Here is a 19,967-nt window from a genome sequence, read left to right as displayed (position 1 = left end):
GTACACTATACATGTGGTTAAATAATGTACGTGTATTAAAATAAAATCGGATAGATAAATATTTGTACATCATGTAAAACACATTAATGGTTATGGTAGAGGAAAGGAAGAAAACATATCGTAAGAAAAAAGTAATCCGAGGTTTATGTACATTTACCTAATGCAGTTTTATAAATTGTTTGGCGCTTTTAATTTATGTATTGTTTACGATGCAATAAATTTATTATGTATCGTTTTACGATACACAAATTACAATTGAACCAAATGTCACTTACAATGTAGAGTATGAAGTGCAATAAGAAAATAAAGTGCATTTTATTTTCTACATTTATTTTTTTATTTTACGTTATACCGAAACGTATTATTTTCTCATTTTTGGCTTGAAAATTATATATTTGCGTAGGTAACATTTAGATTCATCTTTGAATCGTCCCGCGCTTTTGCAAACAACTTCGTGAACAGTAACGTGTTGCCGGGACGAAATACAAGCGCAGGTTAATTTGTGAAATAAATAATAAATATTTTACGATTACGTTTTATATTTACTGTGTTCGTGCTATGGGATTTCAATAACTGATCATCAAATCTCATTGAAAGTCTGATGTAAAAGTAAGTACCTAAATTTATGAAATAATAATGTAAATACATTTTATTCGCACGTGATTTCAAATTTTATAACATTCAAATTGCGTAAATACATATTGTCGCGTTATGTATTTAAAGATATAACTTAATTTATAAAACGTAACGTTTAAAATTCAAAACAATTTGTACTTTAAACTAAATGTTAACCACCACTTTACGTTTAATATCTCTCTCCCCTTGTCATCATCAGTGCAGAAAACATTTTGTCAACCTGTGTGACATCTCGATTTTTAAGCGTAAAGATAACAGAATATTTATTATAAATAAAGTAGAGATATATAAAAAAGACTGTATTCTAAGCATATTCTATTGAAGCAGTTTTTAATTGAAGAGAAGTACATTTCAAAACGAAGTAGCTTTAACCTCAATCCTACGAAGCGTGGATATTCACAGAAATTAAAGAGGTTATGTCGTCGCTGTTTTATTTTAACAAATAATCAATTGAAAAATAAGAAATATTGAAGCAAAATAAGAAGATTTGATTGAATTTCAAAGCATACAAACATGCCTACGTGGAATCAAATTCAAGCACAGCTACGAAATCCAAATAACCCAGTGGTATTTTTCGACGTGTCTGTGGGTACAACAGAAATTGGCCGAATGATCTTTGAACTCTTTGAAGACGTCTGTCCGAAGACTTCAGAAAACTTTCGACAATTCTGTACTGGAGAATACAGAAAGGACGGTGTGCCATTAGGCTTCAAAGGTGCTATTTTTCACAGAGTTATTAAGGACTTTATGATCCAAGGTGGTGACTTTGTAAATGGCGATGGAACTGGAGTAATCAGCATCTATGGTGGTGGAACATTCCCTGACGAAAATTTCACATTAAAACACGATTCTCCTGGATTATTATCTATGGCAAACAGTGGCAAAGACACCAATGGTTGTCAGTTCTTCATTACATGTGCCAAATGTAATTTCTTGGATGGCAAACACGTTGTCTTTGGAAGAGTTATCGATGGACTTCTAGTTATGAGGAAAGTGGAGAATGTTCCTACAGGACCAAACAATAAACCAAAAATTCCTGTGACAATATCTCAATGTGGACAGATGTAATAGCTAACTGCAATTTATATTTTTATACAGAACCTGTGTATAAGACATGCCATGAATATTGTATTATATTTTGTAAGATTAAACATGGTATTATAATTGAATACTTCTTTCCACTTTTTGTATTAAGAACGGTTTGATTGTGATTTAACGAGCATTATATAATAGGATATAATTTTTAGGTAAATTGATAGGTAATTGCAATTACCAGTTTAGCTTCAAGCTCTAATTATCTACAGGAAACTTGTAATTTGTTATCGATATAGATCAGTTACCAACTCGTACTTCTTACTATATAATTTTTGCAGTATGTAGTTTCAAGAATTATGTTAAATTTTCATCAGCCAGTTAATGACCAATCAAATAGATTTAAATGAAATCAAGTGAAAGAAGTTGTTTTACGAACTCCGATTTTATTACGCTTGATTTACATATGAAATAAATATTCCACTTTACAATCTATGTATATGGTATTATGTTGGATGAAGATCCAAACGCGAATCTTACTTGTGAATTACTCTAAAATACTCTTTTTTTTCGATCCCTTCGGAAGTAACACACTCAAAGTGAAATACGCACGGTACGTGGTAATCTAAATCTATAATTCGCATCGATTGACAAAATTCCAACCGTGAATTTTAGGTCATTCATATCAAGTTACATCGATCAAATCGGACACTATCGGCTACGTGTATATTCGTACCTAATTCGTTCGTTAAATAATTTAATGCCTCTATCGATGTACTTAAAACAGCGAGTCTTATCATTTCAAATAAAAACTACGTATTCATTTCTTATATGCACGAAATTATTACACGTATCGATAAACTGCTTACACTACGTACGATTACATCCGTCTCGAATCCTGTCAACAGGAAATCATATACGACACAACGTGTACCGACGAGTTTGCCACACCGTGGCTCTCGTTGATGAAACGATCTACAAAACGCGAAAAACGAATCTCCGACCTCGATTACGGAATAAATACGAAAATAAAACTCCGTGTTGTCCCTTACGTTGCACAAAATCCAGTGCAGAGAGGCAAATTCTCAAAGGTGTCGGCCTCGAAGTAACGTCAAAGAAAACATCATCGCGAACAGCAGGCGCTACGCAATCCTCTACATATCGAAAACGCCTATATGTATATCGATCGTCCATTTAAATATTTTTCCTTGCAGCCTTTTCAACATTATCATCCCCCGTGATCCATCATAACAAATCAACACCGCTACCTGGATAATAACGATACATTCACGGTATCTGTGATACATTCCACGGTCGGTATCGTGGAGGGGGTTGGGGCAGTTTTGCTATCGCAAAAATCACGGAATCATCCGGATATCATCATCGTCGGGATCGTCACGACCTGAAACAACATTATACCGATCATCATCATCCGCAGCTCACGGTAGCGATAGTAGCTGGTCCCTCCTCTTGGGCACCGTGAGCTGAGGCGCGGTCTACCTGCTGTTGCAGAAAACGTCTTCCTCAATAGTGTCGACCTGCGAGTTATCGTCGACGACCATGATCGGCGTGGCGCCGTCGTGGAGGCTCGACTTCGAGATGGACCGTTTGTATACGTCCCTGGTCACGCTCCTTGTGAAACTGAACTTCCGTACCAGCTTCTTGTCCAACGCAGCCGGGCTCTTTGGCCCTTTAGCCCGGAACTCGTCCTCGGTGCCCTCGTAATGGGCGAGCATCACCTCGGTCGCGTGTTCCTCGATCACATCCACGGCATAATCGATGTCATCATCAGTGGCGTTCTCCTTTATTACGCAGAATCTCAAGATATACTTGCCCATCACCCTGGCCGGGATCATGTGAAGCCTACCGGAAGCATTGATGTTCGCCAACAACTCCTGATTGATCTCGTCGCTCTCCTTCAATCTGAAGCAGACCAGACCCACTCGTACGTCGTTCGTGATCTCGAACCGCTTGTCCTTCTTCATCAGCGTCTCGAACCGTCTCGCGAGCCTGATATGATTTCTTATGTACTTCTGTAATCCGGTTATACCGTACGATCTCATCACGAACCACAGTTTCAGCGCCCGGAAACGTCTGCTCAACGGAATACCCCAATGCCGATAGTCTATGGACTCGCCGGACCTGGCGTGTTGAAGATATAGAGGATCGACGACCAGGGCCGACGTCAATTTCACCCTGTCCCTCACCCAAAGGCAGGAACAATCGAAATTCACCAACAGCCATTTATTTGGATTCGTGTTGAACGAGTCCGCGTGTTGTATACCGGCCATCAGCGGTCTCATTTCTGGGCAGATGAACGCGTTACCGGCGTAAGCGCCATCCACGTGCAGCCAGATGTTCGGATACAGTTTACACACTGGGCCGATCTCCACCAGATTGTCGAACGCACAAGATCCTGTCGTGCCGAGGGTGGTGGAGACGAAGAACGGGACCAAACCGTTCGCCACATCCTCCCTGATCGTAACAGTAGGCGACCAATCGCGGCAGAAACGCCGAGTCCTCGGTGTTCGGGTCCTGTTCCTTCAACGTTCGGATCGCTTGGGTACGCGCAGCCAGCATCGTGACCAGAATACACTCCGATGCGGAACCCTGTATCACTCCACCGCCCTTCGAGGCCTTGTGCTCGGACAGAAACTCCCGTGGCAGATCTATCGCCTTCGCGTACCAGTCGAGCACGATCGTTTCCAGTTCGGTGCAAGCAGGGCTGGCCGCCCAAGAGAATCCGATGCAGCCGATCGCATCGGATAACATGTCCCCGAGAATCGAGGGAAACGAGTTCCCGGATGGGAAATACGCGTGGAACCGTGGATGTTGCCAGTGAGTGATCTAAAAGAATAGCGTTCGAAGCTTTCTTTATTAATTTATCATTTTAACCAGACACATGAAAAACACTCGTACATGCAAACTTGTATAACGTTTGGATTTAATTCTGTTTAAAGCAACTTCGTCGATCACTCTGTAGGGAATAAACTTCATTTCGGTCTTCGAGATCCATGAAAGTGGGAACAACAAGCGGAGAATATGCTCCACGAGGGGGAAAGAACGTGACCGTTCACGGTCGCCTTACTTTTTACTATTTTTTTCGTGTTCGCGAATATTATTAACATCGAATAGAGGTCGGAATCGATAATCCCGCCTCGGCTGGATGTACTTACCCCGGGCATTATCTTGCATTCGACGTCTCGCATTATGGCGTCCCAGGACTCCCCTTTCGCCGGCGCTTCCTTGGGTAGAAGCGGTCTCAGGTAGCCGGGATCCACGTTCGCGGTCACCCTCTTCCCTTCTAACGTTCGTAGATACTCGCAGATGTATTCTACCATCTGCTTGCCGCGTACTTGAAACTCATCGATGTTCATGGTAGTATAGTCGCCGGCTGGAATGGAATTCTGTAAGGTGGCCGTTTCGTATAATTCAGACTCGATTAAGCACGTTCGGGCGTGTACGTGATTCGCGAACGGTTTTCGCTGACTTTTATCGCGACACGCGGAATTCAAACGAGCTTCATTCGCGATGAAAGAAAATATTTCGCGCCGGAATAATTCGATTGCTTCCGTGAAAAAGAAGGGTCACGGGAGGATGAGATTTCGATCCTCGAATTCGGAAGGATGGATCTCGTTTACACGTTTCTGTACAATATCTAATACTTATGGTATAACTATAACCCTTAAATCTTGTTTATAGTATAAGTCTTATACGTTGAAAAAAGAGGCTTAATGTAAAAAGGATTTTACATTGAATAATTTTACATGTTTAATCGTCTCATTTTCGATTAAGTTATTTTTTACATTCGTACTTAATTGTTCACACACACACACACACACACACACACACGCGTCTTCTTTTCGATACACCGAGCGTTACAAACGAATCGTGTGTATCTTTTTTCGTCGTCGATTTAACGTGCACGCGGATCGAACTACCCCTCCGCGTATCTCAGTGTTGCGTCGAGCGAGGCTTAAAGCTCTATAAAGTTTTAATAGTTTCACTCACTTTATTTATTTGTGTTTTGTTTTTACTACCGACAAAACCCATCCACACTTTTGACTATACTACACGGCTCCTCAAACCGAACACGTTCTGGTTCCGTGATGGTGGTAAAAATCAGTGCGTTGGAAAAACTGAGAGCTTCAGAGGGGAACAACACGTAACAGGTTCGTCCCGCGTTGGAACCGAGACTGGTAGCACCTGCCAAAGCGCCGGTCAGTTTTATTGCGCGGCCTCCTCTTCGTACATCCCTGCTTCACGCAGATAAAATTAAGGCGGAGCTTCGGCGATCGCGAGCATTTTTAATTTAGCTACTTCATTCTTCCTCGTAGCAGCAATGGCCTTTTGATAGCTGTTTGCGAACCGAATGGCGATCAAAAAGGTCGCCGTTCTTTACCCTTCTTCCATATTTTCTCGCGAGTCTTCGAGAATTCATCTCACGCGCATCAAATTGCAGACATTTAATTATTTAATTCATTTGTTCTATAATGTATAAATCTTTTTTTCCACGAGAATCGCCGGACAGAGATTAGTTTTCTAGGATAGCTTATTCATCAGATTTCGATTCTATTTCGAAACACCTGATTCACCTCTTTTAGGCTATTCAACAGATTTCGATTCGATTTCGTAACACCTGAACGTAGTTAGGTTATTCAACGGACTTCCATTCGACTTCGAAACATTTGAATTTAGCTTCTTTGCCTTATTATTCTTACTGTTTCTTCAGGAAATCGAAGTCACGTATCGATTAACACCAGGGTCTTACTTTAATCCCCTCCCAAAATTGATTCCCTTCCTCATCGTATGGATCGATCCCCGAAATATACATATACATATATATCAACGAAATTTCGCGAGAAGGGTGTCATCAATGGTGATGGCGCCGCGAGGGGGTCGTCGAATAAACCACAGCCTGTTGTCGACGATGCCACGGGGAGTAAACTCGACCAGCCCCATCCATCCTTCCCCTCCCTGCCCCGTTTATAAATAGACGTTTACTCTTCACCTACATTTACAACACCCCGTAGAGAAGCGGTGACAGGTCACCGGTCAATCTTTGTAACACACACACGGGAACCGGGTGTGATGCACGGTTTTCTATCCGTCCACCACCTTCACGCATGGTCTCCTCCCGACCGTAGTTTTCGGATTGGATTCTCAATCAAGCCTATTCCCGGGGATGCCTGGCGATCTCGTTCGAATTAATTAATCCCACCACCGACCACCCCGTTGGTCCTTACATTTTTATCGAGGGATTAATACAAAAAAAAGGGAAAAGACCTCGAAGCAATTAAGGTATCGAATTCGATTTTAAGGAAACTGACACTGGGACCATTAGGGGATGAAAGTATATGTATATATGTATTAGGTGTACAAATTAATTCGTGGTCCCCACAATTAATTATCGACTCAAAATCACCAACATTTCTTCGAGAGGGGTGTTAGCCAACTGGCCTAGAAATGGCGGAAAGTGTGCAGAAAATGATGAATATTTTCATGACTAGATTGTAAATAAACGAAACATCTATGAAAAGAAGGGCACAAATTAATTTGTACACCTAAGATGTATACCTATATATTTGGTACGGTAATATTTTTATTGAATTTCCTGGTTTCACATAGCATATTGGAGGTTTTTGAATGGTATACCCCAGACGAACTGGGTCACTCGAGTGGAATGTCTTCTAATTATCTTGAGCAGTTTATTCGAAGGGTTGCAGACAGGGTATGTGGTAACATTAACCGTTAGATCGTTGCGATCGTGCCTTCGACGTATCTCCTAAATATCTCTCCTCCACGATCGCCCCTCCCCCATCCCCTTAATTTCTGCGATCTTCTTCCCAGGCGTCGTAGGATGAAATATTCACTCGATTAATCGACACATTCCCAGCGTAACTTCCCACGTAAGTCGATTACGTTCGCGCGTGTATCGCTTGACGTGAGCCCCGTGGATCACGTACGCGCAACGACGGAACACAGGCGTCATAATTCCACGACGGAGAATCGGCTCGCGATTTTTCTCTGCGTAAAACGGAGCGTTTGAAGCGTGAATCGTAAACGGAGCCGGATAAATGTCACGTATTGCTCGGAGCGTTGAACGTTGGGGACAAAGATGAAGGAACGTGAGACCGTGTAAAAACGGACAGCACTGTCCAGGTGCATCGTATTGCTCGATCCGTTGACACCCCCGCCGAAAATCTTTTCGATCGTCGCGAAAACGGGACTTTATTTTCTGACCCCTAGTTTTCGCGATCCCAGACACCATGAATTCTTCCCCCCGGTTTCTTGCCTCCTTTTTTTATTTCTAATTCAAAGGGACCGGTTAATTTTCATTTATAACGCGGTCGTTTGATTCTGAGATCGCTCGCAGAGTCGACGTATGTACATACAGGAGAATCTTGTGTGTACGCGGCACGTCCACGTGATTCCGTCGCGATCCAAACGGAGCGCATCTATATAAACAGATCGATAGGCGAGTAAAGATGTGTACACTTGTTATTTATCGAGCGTAGACGCGTTCGAGCATACGGTAATCCATCGTCAGACGTTGCCTCGATGGGGTGGCTCGACGCCCGACCTCCATTTTGGAGAGAAGTGCTCGATGAACGACACTATCAAGACGCGCCATCGACGATCCATACATACCCCCATGGATGGACTTATAATTTGTAGGTTTCTCAAGTTCGAATTCGCGGGTCAATCCTCTATCGGCTCACACGGGAACTTCGTTCTCTCGACGGTTTCGTCGGCAGTACTCGCGGATTCAGGCGGGGGGAATCTCGAATTCCGTTTCTGGTGAATACCAGTGCACCTGGAGAAACGTGTTCGAAAATGGGATAAACGAGATGGGAAAAGAGAGGACGCTTTACGCCCTCCCGTTCGGCGATCTCCCGCGCGACGGCGAACCGGATGGTGAAGGCTCTGGGCTACAGCCGTTGCTGCTACCCCGACGACTTCCGGTACTGCCTGCCTTCAAACGGACCATCGTGTCCAGATGACGGAATCTGAAATGAGGTATACCCTTAAACACCATTTCTTGATTTGTTACATTGTATTGATTGTTATGAATGTATTTTAAATTCGGGGAAAAGGGAAGGTTTCTTCGAGAGCCTCTTTGTCACGTACCTCAGAGACAGCTCGCTAGTATCAGCAGCGTCTTTCGCCTGCATCAGTACACGCAATGGTACTAAAAATTTTGGAATCTCACGTCGTAGGATTTGGATTCGATCCAATACCGCCGATCGTCGCCTGCGTGTCCAGTTTCGCTCCAGTCCTGTTCGGGGTTTTCGTGAATCCAGGCTGAATCGCGGGATCGGACACCATACGAACGAAGAAGGACCTCCTTTGTTCCAGAGTCGCCTTCCTCTTCTTCTCACGGATGTCCGCCAGTTCGTCCATAACGTCCTGGAATTTCAAAACGTAAGAACACTTGGAACACGCGAAGAGACTACGAGAACAAGAGTACGATCGGGTGTTTCACTTGCCTTGGACTCCAATAACTCGGCCAGATAGTCGGTTATGATACTCCAGGCCGTGTCTACGATGTTAAAAATGTTACAACGTGTACAAAACGGAATCACGAGAGAACAACGGGAACTCACCGACGTCGTTTGCAGTGGCGTTGGGAGCGGCGAGAGCGAAACGAATGGTGAAACGTTGATTCACTCTGGCCGGGACCATGTGTAGCTTCCCCGAGTCGTTTATGGTGCTCAGAAGCTTCTGATTCAGCTTGTCGGAGCCCTTCGCGCGAAAGCACACAAGTCCCAACTAAGAGGATTCGAGACCAATTAAGGTATATCGCGACGTTAAGCCCCTTTTATCACTTGGAGGGCGCTTGTACGAGGTAACAACTCACCACCACTTCATTGCACACTTCGAACCTGCTGTCCTTTTTGACCAGTGCCTCGAATCTTTTCGCTAACTCGATATGGTTTCTTATATAGGCCTGCAGACCGGATATACCGTAGCTTCTCAGGACGAACCAAAGCTTCAAGGAACGGAATCGTCGGCTCAGAGGTATGCTCCAGTGCCTGTGAAAGGTGTATAAAAGGATATCACAAAAGAAAATAATTACAAGACCAAAGACGAAGAATCTACATGGGACAGATAATTATTGTCACACCTGTAATCGATCGCCGTGTCCGCGTGAGTGTGTTGAAGATAAAGCGGATCGACGACGAGCGCGCTGGTCAGCTTGAATCTGTCCCGTACCCATAGGCAAGAGCAATCGAAGTTCGTCAACAGGAACTTATTGGTGTTCGTGTTACAGGAGTCCGCGTACTCGATACCGGCCATCAGGTACTTCAATTCCGGACAAATAAACGCGTTACCCGCGTACGCTGCGTCCACGTGCAACCACACCTGCCAAAAGAAAATGTGAACCTCGAATTATCCGATAAAAAAGAATACGGTAAATCCTCGATGAGTGTTCAAAGGCAAAACATTAAACCTACCACGACCGGACAAATGACCGGTTTTGTCGTTCTAATTCCTACCTTTTCGAAGGGGTAGGTTTAGTGTTAAAAGGTCAGCGTTACACCTGGGGATCTCTCCTTGTCAGTGCCGAAGAGCCTTCGAGCACTCATCAATGATTTACTGTACAACCCAGTACACTAGTGGTTAAAAGCGATCGCCTTACGCCAGGGTATTTTTTACAAATCGGGCCGATTTCCTTGAGATTATCGAAGGAACAGCAAGCGGTGGTGCCGAGGGTGGTGGAGACGAAGAACGGGATGTACCCCTCGGCAGTGTCCGCCTCGATTGCCTATTAAAAGAATTGAATCATTGGAATTATCGAGGAATTACGGGAGGTGTACCAGGAGTTATCATCGATCACAGGAAGAACGATAAGAAGGCACCTGACGCAGAGTTTCGCCGCGAAGCACGCTCTTCTCGTCAGGCTCCAGAATTCGAAGTTTCACGATGAAGAGCGGTTTCGTCCAGATGCGAATGCGCTGGCGATTCCTTCAGCCTAGCGATCGCTTGCGCTCTGGCCGCCAGCATGCACACCAACACGCACTCCGAGGCTGAACCCTAAATGTCGAATGTAAAAACGACATTTCTTTCGATATATACTTCTTTTACACGAAAAACACCGTTCACGGAAGAGGTGGTGATGAAGAGAGTTGTTACCTGTATCACACCTCCTCCCTTGCTACCCGGATTAAAGTACAGAAAGTCCGTCGGAAGACCGATAGCCTTGCCTGGGATTCGTGAAAATTCAGAAAATATTTTAATCGGGTTTGTTAAGTTTCTTATTTGTAGTATATACAGGGTGTCCCATTTAAATCGACCCACACGAGTATCTCCGAAACTGTTAACGACATGTTGTCGATTTAAATTGACCACCCTGTATATATTGGAGGAACGTTATCATTACCAAACCAATCGCAGACTATCGTTTCCAGCTCTGTGCAGGCCGGACTGGCCGCCTAGAACAAACAACAATGTCGTTAGTCACCATTTGACGATCAGAGCAAATAATTACCGATCGATCCGTCACCGCTGACGGCGTACACTCCGGAATTCTGTTCGGAGGAATCGGATTCGTACGTAGGACGGTTCCAAGGACAGATAAAAATGGAAAAAGATCCGAAAGCTCACCCATGAGAATCCAATGCAGCCTATCGCGTCCGAAAGCATGTCGCCGAGGATCGACGGAAAGGAGTTCCCGGCCGGGAAATAAGCGTGAAATCTCGGATGTTGCCAGTGGGTAATCTACAGAAAAAGAAGAAAAAAAAGAAATGCTTCGTGCGGTTCTACACCACCGGCGTCGATTGCTTTCGTATCGATCTCGAGAGGACCACGGTATAAAGAAAAAAAAATCGTTCTTTCCGCTTTTACCCCAGGCATGATCTTCGATTCAACATCCTTCATAATGTCTTCCCACGGCTCCGGCTGTTGCGGCGGTTCCAACGGTAGCAACGGTCTCAAATATCCGGGTCCAACGTCCGGCGTTACTCTCCGGCTGTGGATATTGCTCATAAACTCGCAAATGTATTCCACCATCTCCTTGCCGCGGACACGAAACTCTTGGATGTCCATGGCCGATATTATTCACTCTCTCGGTTGGAGCTCTCGAGGGCACCTTTAATAGTAACAACACAATATCTTCGGATATCAATCTTCTTTCAAATAAAGGATCACGTACTGGCCCAGACCTAATCACCGATCCCCGAACAGAGGAATGACTACGTTTCTTCACTTTATTCTCCAGCACAAACTACATCGTCTTTCATCGATTCTCGACGGTATGTGTACATCCCGTACAACCACAGACACTATTTCTCAAGAGAAAGAAAAATTTAGCCGTATACAACTCTAGGATCTTCCTGTTTAGAACATTCTCCTATTCACTTTACAACAAGAGTGTCCTACAAATCCCCGAAGAAATGTATGGTCCCTCCCACCTGGGTGCACGGTGAACTCATTCCTACCTGTTGCTAGTCACAGACGACGAGGGATGGATGTGGTGTAACGGGGGCTTGCGTCCAATCCGGGGTCCACGTCGGATGAGCCACCGCCGAACAATCCCCAGTTCCTCTAACCACCGTGGATATATCGAGGATCCTGGCCGCGAGAGCCAGAAAAAGTCCTCCTCCGACTGGTGCGCAAACGCGCTTCCTTCCAACAAGCGATCTTCTTCCTTCAGGAGGGGGAGAGGATCCTCGAGGCGAAAGGACACGGAACGGTGAGGGCACACGGAGGCGGATCTATGTGTGCCGCCGCGATGGTACAATTTCCGTCAAGGGGATGCTTGAAATAGACACGCGGGAACCCATCGTCGGGGCTCTCTCGTCCGCCTAAGTAAGCTCATTCTTGGCGTTCCGTCAGTCGGCTCTTTAATAACTGTTACGCGGCAACGGGGCGATTACACGAGTGGATAATGCAACGACTACCCCGAAACTTGGAAAATAATCCCGGCAATATCCGCCGTGTAGGATCGTGACCGAGTTTTATCGGGGACACGACAACACGTGCTGTACACACGCCTTGTAGGAAAGTACGACGGGGTATAATCGACGGCAGATGTCCCCCGAACGAGGATCGAATCCTGGACTCAGGGGAAGTTCCTTCGCTGATGTCACTTCCGTGAGACGAAATGTACCTGATAATCCGCTGACTACTCACCACCCCATGTGCAATTTGATCGAGCCACCTTATGTAACGGAGGAGGATCGTTCGAACGTCCCCCTGTTCGTTGCTACCGAACAACGTGTGTTTCGATAAATATATAGGAAAGGTGCATATACAATCCACGGTGAAGGATGAGTCACTAAAAGTCACTGAAAATTCAAATCAAAAAGGGGCGTCGAAAGTTTCCGTGACGAGAAATCTCATCACTACCCTCCGCCTCCTTGATCGAAACGCGGAAGTATGCATAGAATCGGTCGAACACCGGTTCGAGCAGAATTCTACCGGAGAAAGGTCTCGAAACGCGACCAAGTCGTCGAGCATCTTCACCACGGTGTGGCTGGCCACTCGAATAAATTGGAAGCCGGTCTTCTAGGAGCGCGCGATGGTTTATTACGGCGGCGGAAGAGCGCGCGTAAGCATCGTTAAGAAGGTGTCAGACGCAGAATGTCCCTCCGCGGCTGGTTCGAGAGAGATCCCCCTCCCGAAAGTCCTCGAAATCCTTGACCTTTTCTTCCACGTTTCTCCTTTTTTTTTCTCACAAGAATCCTACGCGCACGTTAAACGTGTCCCCGATTGACCGCTCGAAATTAGATCGTTAGAACTTCTTAACCGCGTTCACTTCCGGTTAACACCTGGCCCCTAAAAATGTGGATTGCTTCTTTCTTGTCATTTTTAGAGGAAACACGCACGAGGAGCCACCGTTCGATGATCGAATTGCAGTGGCCCCACGACTGCTTGTGTACTACATGGGCGAATAGCATGACAGACCTATATAGGGGCGAATAATGATTTCTGTCCTAGACACGGAACTAGGGGTAGCTTCAAGAAACTCAGTTAAATCTTTAAAGGGAATCGATCCACGATGGACGGTGGTGTCACTATATACCTGACGAAGTCAGAGGACTAGCTGTATAATAGAAATATCATAGTTGTTGTTCTTTTAGGTGCAGTCGAATGGTATATCGACTATCCTTTAGGTCCCAGACCTTTATGCGCGTTTCTTTGCTCAACTAGGGTGTTTATGAATTGCTGGGAATCGATCAGGCCGTGGTTAAGGGTCCATCTGACCACAGATGTTTTCATCTGTTGCATGTCAGCTTGTTTACAATGTCGGTCAGATATTAGGGGAAGGTTGCCGAATTTTGACCATCGCCTAGGTTGGACCACTAATGCAACTTGTCATCTGTAAGTACGCAATGTAGACAATATGTGTATGATAGTGATGATCACATTAACTAATTTATATATAACCAACGCATATTGTCTATCACACACTGCAAATTGACATTACATGTGACGAGTTACAGTAGTGGTCCACCTTAGGCAATGGTGCAATCTTCCCCTATGTATATCTACCTGACCAGCTCATTTAAGGGGGTCATTGAAATCCGCATCACTTGTGTAGTATCCAAAGAAAAACCCAAACGATTCTTCGCGTCTGGCTTTGGATACTACAGCGTGCCTCTATACCATCTCCCTTGCTCCAGCTTAACTTTTCAAAATTCAAACCCATCGGACTCGAAAAAACGGTGCATCGAACTCCTGGGGATCAGTCGAACGTGGTCATCGTTCATTGAATAGCTCGGACCGCGTAAGGTGAAACGACGCCCTTTAGGGATAAAAACGTTCATAATGCTGGAATGCAGGAGCGAGGTACTGGCAGGGGCGCTTAATAATGCAATATGGCGTCTTGGCGTCGCGGCGCTATGCCGGCTATGCCGCATACCACCACCATACGCACGCCTACACTGCCGAGAAAGCACCCTTTTACACCCCCTTGACGAAGGTGCGGTCGGGTAGGGATGTACCGTGCAATCGAATGCTGATTGGAAAATATTGATGGGGCCTTCCATACGGGGATCCCCCTCTCCGAGCAGCTTTTTTCAAGCTCGCCTCGGAATTCCGGAAATTATATCGATCCGCGAACTTTATCGAGGTGCTGCGCCCTGCATGCACCTCTCTTGCCCCCAATATTAATTGACGATCATCGAAATGAAATTGATGGGGCCGAACGGAGCCAAAGTTTGCCTTCCGATGAAGTATTTCTTGTTGAATATTTGCAGAAAGAAATTAAAAACGGTGGGTCAGATATACTTACGTCCACATACCCATTGGAATATCCTTTTCTTGTTTCGTTCGGACGAGGCTAAACGTTGTTGACGAAGAAATCTGCGTGTGCGTTCATCTTGGTAATTAAATTGTACAGATTAATGAGAGGACAGTCACGGTAAGGAGGAACCTGTATACGTGGTAGTCGATGAAATTGTAGGCCAAGTTCAGCAAAAACACATTTAAACCATGTTTCATGGGGGACAGCGAGACCTGAAACGAGTTCTGTGGAAGACTGTACAAGTTCCGAGTTCCATGAATGGTTTCCGGCGATAGTTAGGGAGATCGTGACCTACTGTCGGATTGGCGTCGCCTCCTTTCATCCCTTGAAACGGCATTCTCGCGACTTCTATTCCCGTAGTTCGAGGAAGATTAATTGGATGTTGGACTCGTGATTAATAAGCCGGTCATTTAATACTTCCAGATGGGCAGGTCGAAGTTAAAAAAGAAAAAGAAGTGGACGAAGAACTTGAGGGAGGAGCCAGAGGTTTCCGATGTCCCTGTACCTAATTTACCGGAGAAGTTTCTTTTAATGCGCGTGAGTCCGTAACGGTGGATGAAAACGGAACTTGTTTAACGTTAGCGCGAACTCGGTAACGTGACTTAATCGGGGATTTTACAGGTGAAAAGCGGCACCAAGATTCGAAACGTTCTTGGATACGCACTGAAGGAATTTCCGAATTACGGCAGTGTCGTGTGGACGTCGGCGGGTCACGGGGTTGGAAAGGCTATTTCTTGCGCGGAACTGTTCAAACAGAAACACGAAGGACTTCACCAGATCACAAAATTGCGTTACACTCGGTGAGGACTCGTCGGGAACGATATTGTTAGGGTTTTATGGTTACTGTTTGAATCTTCAATTGTAATTACAATTCCAGATCAGAAAAGTCTAAAACGGAGAATGAAGAGGGCACCAAAACGGATACCCGTCACGTACCGGAAATATACATCTCACTGACGAAAGACGTGAAGGATAACACGGAACCCGGGTAAAAAATTGAATTTCTTTTTGTTTTATTTGCTATTGTTTACGGTGTCTTCCGGGGATTACATAGCTATCAGGCACCCGACGATCGCGGGGAATTCTTGAATGGACAAGAACCGAAAAATGGGAAGAAAGGAGGGAGCAAGGAGGCTGGTAGTAATGTGACCTGCATCGATGCCGAGGAATTCGCGGCGATGGGGTTGAGAACTGGTCAGAAAAGGCCGAAAAAAGAGCAGCAAACAGAAGCACCGCCGAAGAAAAATAAAAAGCGAAGAAACGATAATCGATAATGAGGTAGAAGGGAAGTACGTAAATGGCATTGTTTAGTAAAACTCAATTAAAAATCATCGAGATGCAAGTGTGAACTGAAAATTAACCGGTTTCCTTCGATCGAGAATATTCCTTTTCCTCCAGTTTTGATATTATTCGTGAGGATATTCGATAGACTGAGGTTTTGTATTAAGTAGAAAGTTTATTCTTAGTCAGTAGATGCACATTCGTTACAGAAGTGGATCGCATAACAATATATTCCTGTAGACATCCTGTTAATGAATATTCTCAAAGTTTCTTATTTACACATCATTTATATGTACAATGTTATAACAGGTATGCATGAACATCGCGAGCTTATACGTAGTACGAAAGTTTTCAGTGCCCATATGCGTGAATTCGTTTGCGTAGTTTCAAAAAAGTGATTATTCTACCACATCGCAATTGTACCGTAACAGTGCAAACTATTACGATATTTCGTCAAAAGAAAGTGGTACTGTTTGAAACTTGTGTTGTTCACAAGTTGATCATAATGGCAAACAGAATGTTTTACAGTTGTCGAAACAGTTTTTCGATGATATCGTATCAAATTCGTACAAGCATAGGAAAGTTTCCTTAAACGGCATAACAAACTGTATATTCATTTAATATTACATTAATCGCTGGTGTGAAGTCTATCCAGTAGAGCTTATATATTCGGCAGTGATGTAGACGATCATCCGCCACTGATATTGCTTTGTCTAGTAAAAAAAACTAGGGAATGCTTTCAACGTTGTGTCTGATGGTTGTATAAAATTGTCAATGTATAATTATCCGAACTTGCTTAAATGATTACGAGACAATGTTGTTTCTTTTTAATGTCGCACAAAATAAAATATAACTTAAAATATAACTTTTCGTTAGGGATTAAGATTACTTACATTTAAAAGTTGAGTTGTCTGAGATTGAAAAGTGTTTCTGTGTCTAATGAGTTAACGAAATGATAAGTAATGAATTTACAAAAGTGCTTCACGTTTACTCGAATTCCCTAGCCTTACTTTTATAAATGCAAAAGCCCTGGCAATATGTCAGAACCACACACATTATCCTTATGTCTAACAGGTGAGACAATTGAAATGTAACTTCTTTGAACTGTGATATATCGTCAACAACGGGAGAGAAGCTTAATGTTCCAGGTTTGTTACCACACGAGATAGATATGATATAAATAAGAACACTACAACATTTATTACCATCACTGACATTGATAATAATGGTGAATAAGAATTCGTCTAATATTGTGATTATAATTACATCATATCGATGAATTACTTTATATTATACTGGATAAATCTATTTCTTCATCACGAATTCTTTAAAAGAAAACTGTCTTAAAAATCAGTCGATTAATCTTACTTATTAATTTAGATATAATTTACACTTAATTATATAAATGAAACAACTCAATATGAAAACAGTTTTTCGAACTTCATCTATAATTAATAATTTAAATAAAATCAAATATTTTTACAAAAATGTGCAATACTACAGAAACTTCGACAAAAAAAACATTTGACCCGAACTTCTTGTTATTAATACAATACTTATATGAGCAAGAATTCAATGACACAGAATTATCTCAGATTAAATACATTATAAAAAAAATAACAAAAAAAGAACTACATCTTCATATAAAAAGACTTAGTAACAGTTTGTTTCATTATTTCAATTATCTCATACACTATAAATCTTACACATTATAATAGCAAACGTACACTGTAAACATTACGAGTAAGCATGAAAAATTTCTTTACATAGTGAATTGTTTTTAGAAGACATTGAGGAGAAGTATCCTAGTGTTAAATTTAGAAATTCACATAGCGATTTAGGTGGTATAATTACCGACACGTTTCCAATACTCTTGTCACACATGGAACTACGTCAAGTGGTATTTCAGCAGTATTTTAATGTTACCAATGATTTCTCTATATCTGGCAAATCAGTTTTGGGCAATATAAATAAACATTCAGACTCTAAGCTTCACTTTCTGTGGTTCCATCCTCTTCCATAATTGGTACTATCAAACTTTCTTTTGACATCAAACTGTACTTTGTTACAAATGCTGTAAACCTGCAACAAGAAGGCTAACTCAGTGACAAAATAGATAAAACAACATAACATGTAGAAAATGCAAAATTATTTGCTGTACCTGCGACACAGAAAAGTCTCATTCTCAAACTCATCGAATATTATTCTGTGGTGATAGTATGCATGAGAAAAGATTCTGTAAACCCTGCGACTAACAGATCCCAGCTTAGCAACTGAAGATTCCTTGATACTCACTCTGAAACGAATTGGAAACACGTGTAACTGTAATAATTACAAATGACTTTTTCTTTTACGTATAACTACTTATCCTACCTGCTGGGAAAATATTTGTTACTGTTAAGCAAACAAGCTGCACCGTCAAGTGTGTGTCTTGTATAATCAATAGCTGGACATTCCTTGGGTGTCTTATGTGCAGCACACAAGAATATCCATTGTTCGGTAGCTGTCATTTGAGTACAAATTTCTGGATGACATTCTTCTTGCAGTCTCACTGTTAAACCATTTAACTCCATACAAAATTGTCTGAGGTGCTCATATTTCCATACAGCTTCATCTTGTGCATCTGGCATTTTGAGTATTAAATCAACATTGGCAGGTTCTCTTCTGATCATCTGTTGAATATATTGTTGCACGGCCAATGTGCTGTCCATTTCCTCAAATGGTTCATCCGGCCATCTACAGAAATCCTAAACAAATGACATTTCGAATCACAAAAGTATATAAACATCCAATGATTACTTTTACTCCCTTTCTTATCACAAAACAGTAATGATGCACTACGTGATTACCTGTCAAACATTTGCATGTTTATTATTAGGGCGTAACATGAAAGATATTTGCAACACCTAATTAACCTAAATTCGTGTTACAGATCATAAAGAATCTATATATTAATAAACACACGGGACAGATTAAACAGGATAATATATATTATTAGAATGTGTAAACAGTTGCTTGTTTTGTAGACCGTTCATTGATTTTCATCAGACATGTCAGGGACGCGTTCGAATGTTTCTGCAAGTACGCCCCGTAGAACGGAACATACATTGGATAATAACATGGGATATATGATGGCCATAAATCGTTAACGAAAATAACGTCATTATTAACCTTTGCTTTTGTTCCGGGCCTATTTCTTCTGAGGATTGTAGGTCCGTCCGCCATCTTCATTTTGCCAGTTGTTGCACTTGATCAGCGTGCACGTTTGATCGGATCAAATAAAAAGATCTGATGTGTCGTAATGTCCGCCTAGAGAGTAGCGACTAGAGATGGCGTGCAAAATCACTAACGGTGATTTATCACAGTGATCGCAGAATCACGATCACGGTCGTGTGACCGTGATTGCGATTTTTTTATCTTGAGTGAATTTGCTCACTGCGATCGTAAGTCCTTGATCTTTAAACAGAAAAACGTATTCAATATGATTTTACGATGAATTACATTACTATTCGTGTTTGTAAAAATCAGTAGAAAAAACAAGAAATTCTAAAAGAATGATTTGCTAGGTAACATGTAAATTATAATTTATAAACATTAAGTTATTCATTATTCTTCATTGTTTCGTTACCGATAAAGCATGAATTCTGAGTATTATTAGCACAAATGAAGTGTTATATATTTCATTTATATTGCATGTATCTATATGATTTGACGGGAATAAAAATATCCGATGCTTCAGTTTAAGGTTCAGGGATAAATATGACAG

At 42.7% G+C, this 19,967-nt stretch overlaps 5 protein-coding genes across 5 annotated transcripts; 2 read left to right on the top strand and 3 right to left on the bottom strand.

Annotated features, from left to right (window-relative positions):
- Nucleotides 1-467: 467 nt before the first annotated feature.
- Nucleotides 468-16,194, top strand: LOC107191334 (ribonuclease P protein subunit p25-like protein). Its single transcript, XM_015580344.1, has 5 exons — nucleotides 468-609; nucleotides 15,344-15,457; nucleotides 15,542-15,720; nucleotides 15,798-15,908; nucleotides 15,975-16,194. Exons 2-5 carry the CDS (start codon nucleotides 15,344-15,346, stop codon nucleotides 16,192-16,194), a joined length of 624 nt encoding a protein of 207 aa, XP_015435830.1. The 5' UTR covers nucleotides 468-609.
- Nucleotides 1,150-1,704, top strand: LOC107191335 (peptidyl-prolyl cis-trans isomerase H). The gene has a single exon (XM_015580345.1). The coding sequence runs from the start codon at nucleotides 1,150-1,152 to the stop codon at nucleotides 1,702-1,704; it is 555 nt and encodes a 184-aa protein (XP_015435831.1).
- On the bottom strand, nucleotides 3,005-5,045 carry LOC107191336 (tyrosine decarboxylase-like). Its single transcript, XM_015580346.1, is given in 3 exon segments — nucleotides 3,005-4,150; nucleotides 4,152-4,515; nucleotides 4,845-5,045. Coding segments are annotated over 3 exon segments (1,551 nt in total). The 3' UTR covers nucleotides 3,005-3,164.
- Nucleotides 8,540-11,718, bottom strand: LOC107191333 (aromatic-L-amino-acid decarboxylase-like). The gene is given in 14 exon segments (XM_015580343.1): nucleotides 8,540-8,678; nucleotides 8,800-8,879; nucleotides 8,881-9,078; nucleotides 9,159-9,211; nucleotides 9,276-9,441; nucleotides 9,530-9,704; nucleotides 9,797-10,035; nucleotides 10,313-10,438; nucleotides 10,533-10,599; nucleotides 10,601-10,707; nucleotides 10,807-10,877; nucleotides 11,054-11,105; nucleotides 11,278-11,391; nucleotides 11,518-11,718. Coding segments are annotated over 14 exon segments (1,788 nt in total).
- Nucleotides 16,195-18,039: 1,845 nt separating the features above from the next.
- Nucleotides 18,040-19,495, bottom strand: LOC107191361 (MOB kinase activator-like 4). Its single transcript, XM_015580387.1, has 4 exons — nucleotides 19,373-19,495; nucleotides 18,575-18,948; nucleotides 18,363-18,497; nucleotides 18,040-18,283 (listed from the first exon to the last, which is right to left on the bottom strand). The coding sequence occupies exons 1-4, from the start codon at nucleotides 19,430-19,432 to the stop codon at nucleotides 18,187-18,189; spliced, it is 666 nt and encodes a 221-aa protein (XP_015435873.1). The 5' UTR covers nucleotides 19,433-19,495; the 3' UTR covers nucleotides 18,040-18,186.
- Nucleotides 19,496-19,967: the final 472 nt, after the last annotated feature.

Source organism: Dufourea novaeangliae, unplaced genomic scaffold (genome assembly GCF_001272555.1).
Source record: "Dufourea novaeangliae isolate 0120121106 unplaced genomic scaffold, ASM127255v1 scaffold246, whole genome shotgun sequence".
Taxonomy (NCBI): domain Eukaryota; kingdom Metazoa; phylum Arthropoda; class Insecta; order Hymenoptera; family Halictidae; genus Dufourea; species Dufourea novaeangliae.
This window is presented reverse-complemented; position numbering and strand designations above follow the sequence as displayed.